Below are 7,013 nucleotides of genomic sequence, written 5' to 3' on the forward strand. Positions count from 1 at the left end.
GTTCCAGGTGGTTCCAGGTGCTTCGTGAGAATCACAAATTTGGTGTAATTGTTTTTCAGTAAAAAAGGATGTCACTTGTGTATCACATCTGGCTGCAGAAGAACTGTGATGCTATTTTGAATGTGCCATTCAATGTGTTTAGTGTTTTGTCTCCAACGTTGTCAGAGACATAAAGGACATCAAAAAGTTAAAGTTCTTCTACTGCCTCCCCACCCTAGCAGAGCTAAGGTCTGAGCTCGCTCATACTCCTAAAGAAGGAGATGGGCACTCAGGCTAACACTTTCCTCAGCAAGTTGTGAGACTAGACAGCTGATATGCAAAAAGGCCCAACAAAATAGGCACTTTATAAATATTAAGTAAGATCATTGTTATTAAATTGATGCTAAATGAATATTAGATTTTAAATTCCATTTTAATGCATGAAATAAATGTCCAGCAATAAGTTGAAATTTTCTGCTGAGCTGTTCCGACAACAAATTCCATATTAGAAGAGCTTAATGCATGATTAGGGGAAATAAACTCTCCTTAAGGTTAATGGGAAACAATCACATTCCCACCTTCTTCCCCACCCCCACTGCCACCCCCACCCCAGTAGGTGCCCAGAGTCAGAGCGGATAAATGTGGGCCATACACCCAGCTTCTTCGGTCTTTATGTGTATTTCCTGGGTTTGTTTATAAGGGTTAGTCCCACGGGGCCCTGGTACTGTGGCTGCAGCCTTTCCCATTCCCTTAAGTGGACTCCTCACCTTCTGCCATGTGCTCAGAACACACTCCGGCTTTAATCTTATATCTGCAGGAGGATGACTCTGGGAGCAGATTTCCATTAATAAGACCAGCCTTTTCAGAGGCTAGTGCAGCTAATTTGCAGTTCTGTTTGGAGGCTAAACAAGACCAGGAATGGAATCTGTACTCTGTTTGAATTTTTGTCCGTAGGCCCAGAACGACCTGATTTGGAATATCAAGGATGAGCTAAAGAAGGTGTGTTCCACGAATGACCTAAAGGAGCTCCTCATCTTCAACAAGCAGGAAGTGCCTTCTGGGGAATCGGCGGTGAGCTGCCCTTGTGGGACATGAGTGTGATGACCCTGGTCATTATGGAGTGATGTCCAAATAATGTGCAGCGTCCTTATGTGAACACCTGCATGTATTGACTACAAGGAGTGAGAACCATTTTCCCGGGGCCAGCATGGGGCAGGCATTTCTGCATGTTATTGTTGGGTATAGAAATCTGATGAGGACTCAAATGAGCTGTACCTTTTTTAGCCTTATGTTTTCCTGTTACATGTTTTTGCTTTGTGTCACTGTCAAAATCACCAAGGGCTTCCAAGTTTGTGGAGGGAGTAGAGACCCCTCACAGAGATAGTTTTCCAGCCCCTCTGCAGTTCCCCAGCTGACCTCATCTGGTCATGTTTCTGAAATTGAGATTAGCAGGGTACCTTGTGTAGTAGCAACAGGTGCTGTGGGCCCTACCTTTATTCCTGATTCATTGAGCAGCCAGGGAGTTCTAAAATACAAAAAGGAGTCACAGTGTGGTGCTGTCGGATAGTACTAGACTGCTAACTGCAAGGTCAGATGTTCAAGCCCACAAGCCACTCCTCAGAAGCCCTATATAGGGTCACTATGAATCAGAACCGACTCAACGGCACTTAACAAAAGTACAAAACATCAAGACCCAAGTGTAAGCCAGCTACCTCATGGCGATAAAGGGTCTTAAAGCTAGCTCTCCATCCGGCAGCTTCTTTTTTAGTGAGTGAAATTAGGACAGATTCTTTATTTCTCATTGATAAATATCCCAAAGGTAGTCACCATGTTTTTTTGTTATTGTTGCTGACTTCAGATCATGGACCGAGTAGCTGATGGAATAGTGTTTGGTGCCCTCCTTCCCTGTGAGGAATGCTCGGGTCAGCTGGTCTTCAAGAGTGATGCCTATTACTGTACCGGGGATGTCACTGCCTGGACCAAATGTATGGTCAAGACTCAGACACCCAACCGCAAGGAATGGGTGACCCCAAAGGTAAGTTAGGGGCACTGCATGCTGGGAGGTGACCACAACTCTAGTGCAGTGTTTCTCAGGCTCCTTCACAAGTGGACCATTCTCCTAGTCAGATTATAAAATTATATTAATGGTCTCATGTGTTTCCAAATCACACATGTAGATCCAGAGGCTTGCTAACTACCTGAAGTACAGAGTTGTCTCATGGATATAAAATACTCTTGCTTGCAAAGACCATGAATTATTTTGAATTTTATTTGTTGAGGTGCTGGACTGCAAAGTTCAGTTTGAACCTCAAAGTTGGTGGTTCAAGCTTGCCAGCCACTCCTCGGCAACCCTATACAGGGTCACTATGGGTCAGGACCGACTCAATGGCACTTAACAGCAGCAACATTATGTACTAGGCACTAGTCTGCTAACTGCAAGGTCAGTGAGTGATTCAAACCCACCATCAACTCCTTGGAAACCCTAAGTTGTTTGTAAGTACCATTGAGTTGATTCTGACCCATAGCGAACCTGTATAGGGTTTTCAAGGAACAGCTGGTGAGTTTGAACCACCAGTCTTGCAGTTCAGACGACTTTGCAGTCTGATGTGTTAGCCCACAATGCCACACTAGGGGGTCATTAAGAGTTAGAACTTAACAGAAGTATAAAACACCAAGCCCCAAGTGTAGGCCAGCTGCCTGGGGTGCGGTAAAGAGCCTGCAGGCACAGAGAACTTATTGGTGAACAAATGGATAATAATTCCTGACATTACCATCAATTAAGCCAGAGGTGGGGAGTTGGGTGCAGAGTTGAGCTATTTACTGAGTTCATTGTTTTGTTTTGCTTTTCCTAATGGGCCTGCATATTGAATTCTTGGGATGTGAAAGAACTCAGTTTGGGAACCTGGTTGGAGAGTGTGCTAAGAGACCCAGTATGACCTTTGGGGTTCAGATTGCTGGAAGGATGCCCTGTACCTTTAACACAGCACAGCTGGAACTCAGGACTCTGCTCACTAGGATTTGAGATTTTATTTCAGTCCAGCTCCTTAGCGTCCTGTGCCTATTGCCAGGGCTGCTGAGCATTTGGGGCCGTGCCTGACACCTGGTTGTAACTGTGTGTCTCATCAACACCACAAGCTCAATGTTTAGAACTGAACTGTGTCCTCCCTTTGGAGGTTCACTGTCATGGTCACATGTCCCTCCAGTCTTTTCTTTCCAAAAGGAGTCTGAGGGTATCATCCTCCCTCCCCACCTTCATAGTCTACTGCCTTCTTCATCTAGATGGTGTTTCCTAAACACAGACATGCAGGCAAGGGCTGTTTTGTGACTAGAGGAAGGCTTGGGAACATAGAAATGGTGGTATGTCCCTCAGCTTCACGTACTTGATGTTTATGGAGTTGACCACATAAGAGCAGGCCTGTTGTGACTCGCTTGTCATGATGCGCAGTGTTCACAGAAGGATTTGTAGTGAATGTGTACTGCTTTAAGGTGCCTTGTACCTAGTTTCCTTCTTCCCGGAAGGGAAGGCAGCTACCAGATTTCCTTTGGTGTACCATCTTGGAAAGCTCACTGTTTATTTAATGGGCCTCCCACCACAATTCCAGCTGTGGTAAGTGTAGGTGTGTTAGAGTAATTTTGTGAAATAGTATTGTATCTGTAATAGTGCTGTATTTCTCACAAGAAGCTTTGCATTTTTCTCTGTATTTTGTTGTTCTTCATTGAAAATGAAAGAAACAGGTTATTTGTGGACAAACTAGATCCCTTCGGCTCTGTTTGAGGCATTACTTTTTTAGAGAGATCTGATTTCTTAATAACAGAAATGTTTTCTTTAGGAATTTCAGGAAATCTCTTATCTCAAGAAACTGAAAATCAAAAAGCAAGACCGCCTGTTTCCTCCCGAGGCCAATGCTCCAGTGGCAGCAGCACTCCCGCCCTCCACAGCTACAGCACCTGCTACTGAGAACTCGACTCTCCCAGGTACAGCCCCTCCAGAGATGCATTTGCCCACTGTTCTCTTGGCAGCAGGTCAGTGAAGAGAGTATCCTCTTGGGTTTTCTCGTTGTTCAAAACAAGTTGCCACTAAGTCAATTCAAACTTATGATGACCCCATGTGTGGCAGAAAACCATAGGGTTTTCAAGGCTGTGCCCTTTCTGAAGTGGCTTACTGGCCTTTTTTTCTGAGGCACACCAGTGGGTGGTTTTGAACCTATAGGTGTGCCCCAGAATCGGTTAGTAGTTGAGCACTTTACTGATTGCACCACACAGGGACTTTATGCCATAAACGTTCTAAAAGAAAAATGGATGAGAGATTACTTTCTTAAGTACATCCTAATGTAATTTACCCTATATAATGCGCCTGCTCTTCAAAGTGAACAGGATGGTCGAGAAACTATTCTTTCCGCCCTCCAGATTGCTAGCTTTCAGTTAATAAAGCTTGAATTGTATCTCAGGAGAAAAAGAAGAGTGCTTTCTTGTCATTCAGGGAGTCTGGAGGACCTCCTAAGAAAAGCCAGGTAGGCAGCCTTACCAGGATTGGTATTCAGAATATCCTGCTTAACTCTGTCCTGCAAAGAACTATTCCAGATCTTGTTGCCGATCTCTTTGCTGCATGTGGGCAGGCTTGTGCCTCCATCAGTCCTCCTTTGCTGTGCTTGCAAAGGATCAGAAAGTTAACTCATGTATATGATAGTGAGAAACACTCAACACTAGCCAAGAACAACAGAATAAATGGGTGTTTCACTGGCAGTAGAAGAGACCCACTACCTTTATTTAATCAGAGAACCATGGAACAGTCTATTGGTAAAGGCCATGGTTTTGGTGTGGAAAGCAAATTCTGTCCCTGAACATGAGTTCATTGTGACCCCCTCCCCATCCCCAGCCATAAACTGAAACCTGGCCAAGCATCTTGAACTGGTACATAAACCGAGGTAGTTATTGGAACAGACAAGGGGATACTGAATGATTTAAAGTTCAGGGAAGGTGTGCATTAGTGTTGTATCCTTTCATTATATTCAGTATGTATGCTGAGACAATAATCTGATAGTGGGTTATTTGAAGAAGAGTGTGACATCAGGATTGGAGAAAGACTAATTAACCTGTGATACGCAGATGACACAACCTTGCTTGCTAGAAGCAAAGAGAACTTAAAATGCATACTGATGAAAATCAAAGGCTATAACCTACAGTATGGATTGCTCCTCAATATATAGGAAAATCCTCACGACTGGACCAATAAATAACATCATGGTAAATGGAGATTTGACCGTGTCAAAGACTTCATTTTGCTTGGTTCCACTATCAGTACTCATGGAAGCAGCAGTCAAGAAATCAGAGAACATATTACATTAAGCAAATCTGCTGCACAAGACTTCTTCAAAGTATTCGAGAGCAAAGATGTCAGTTTGAGGATTAAGATGTGCCTGTCCCAACCATGGTATTTCGAATAGCGTCATATGCATCCATAAGCTGGACAGTGGATAAGGAAAAACTTAGAAGAATCAGTGCACGTGATTTATGATGAAGAATCAATGCATGTGATTTATGATGTTCACGAAGAATATTAAAAGTACCACCAACTGCAAGAAGAACAAATAAATCTGTCTTGGTAAAAGTTAAACATAATGTATTTTAGAAGCAAAGGTGGCGAGGTTTGATTTCTTGTACTTTGTACATGTCAGGAGGGACCATTCCCTTGAGATGGACATTATGCTTAGTCAGCAAAACAGAGGCAGATCCCAACAAGGTGTATTTGCTCAAACAAAACAATTGTGCCTATGGCACAGGACCAGAGGAGTGTTCCCTTCTGTGGTGCATAGGGTCGCTGTGAATCAGAACCGACTCGATAGCACTTAACCAACAGTGTTTGCCATCCCAGGGAGGGCTTGAAGGACTTTTCTCTACAGTATTTCTTTTTTTTTTTTTAATGTTTTATTGTGAATTATGTGATAGTTTACATGGGAGAACATCAAGTCTTACATTCATTCTATTGTACATTGTCTCATTGCCGTGGTTACAATCCCCTCCATGCAATCCTTTCCCCGTACCCACCAGGTCTTCAGCACACAGTCGCTCTCCCTCTCTGGATCTAAAGTCTCCAGTTGCCCCATCGCTCCACGTCATCATCTCTGGCTCTATTTCAGGCATCATTGCTTCTATGGGTAGGGTCCTGCTCTCTGCTCTTCTCCCTTAATGGTCCTAGGGACCTTTGCTCCTAGACTGAAAAGTTAATCACTCCCCTCCTTGCTATAAAACATCCACCTTTACTTTCCGACCCTCACAAACACTCCTGATAATTCACTATTATATCACAAGAGACCCATCTGCATTTCTTGCATCAGCCCCGCCTAGTCAGATTGAATACTACTCACTGGAGATTCTACCTTCGTCCAGGCCCTCTGGATCTAGGTTCCCTCATGAAAGCTTGTAATCCAGTCACTTCTTGTCTTTGTAGGCCCTCACCCCCCATTTTGGGTAGCCAATGTCCAAGTTGCCCATCCCTGTCTACTCTGTGTGTGGAGGGGGTCTACAGTATTTCTTGTTCTAGAAATGTGTCCCCAGTGTTGCATCTCCTGCAACAGACAAAAGGTCCATGTCTGTCCTGGAACTGTTCTGCCTCGGGTCGGTTATATCAGCTCAGTGTACTCCTACTGACTGGAAGTTTTGGTGACTGTCAGGGGCGTGCATATTTGCATATTTTTTAGGGGAATAGCTGTTAAGTGCTGTTGAGTCAGTTCTGAACCATAGTGACGCTATATATGGTTTCCAAGGAGTGACTGGTAAACTTGAACCACCGACTTTGCAGTCTAACGCATTAACCCACTGTGCCACATCAGGACTCCAAATACAAGGTGGTTGTTGTTGTTGTTGTTGTTGTCAGGTGCCATCGAGTCGGAACCGACTCATAGCGACCCCATAACAGCAGAACGAAACAATGTCCGATCCTGGGCCAACCTCACTACCGCCGCCACACTTGATGCCATCAATGATGTCACCTGGCTGATCCATCTCGTTGGGGGTCTTCCTCTTTTTCTCTGACC

The 7,013-nt window shown here is 44.2% G+C and overlaps 1 protein-coding gene across 1 annotated transcript in view; it reads left to right on the plus strand.

The window, feature by feature from the left end:
* Positions 1-7,013, plus strand: part of PARP1 (poly (ADP-ribose) polymerase 1) — a 46,492-nt gene that overhangs the window by 17,034 nt on the left and 22,445 nt on the right. The window contains exons 6-8 of the mRNA XM_006871128.1: positions 934-1,050; positions 1,838-2,014; positions 3,810-3,954. Of these exons, the coding sequence (XP_006871190.1) occupies positions 934-1,050; positions 1,838-2,014; positions 3,810-3,954 (439 nt within the window). The remainder of the gene's footprint in view (positions 1-933; positions 1,051-1,837; positions 2,015-3,809; positions 3,955-7,013) is intronic.

The sequence above is a fragment of the Chrysochloris asiatica genome, unplaced genomic scaffold, assembly GCF_000296735.1.
Source record: "Chrysochloris asiatica unplaced genomic scaffold, ChrAsi1.0 scaffold00161, whole genome shotgun sequence".
Classification (NCBI taxonomy): domain Eukaryota; kingdom Metazoa; phylum Chordata; class Mammalia; order Afrosoricida; family Chrysochloridae; genus Chrysochloris; species Chrysochloris asiatica.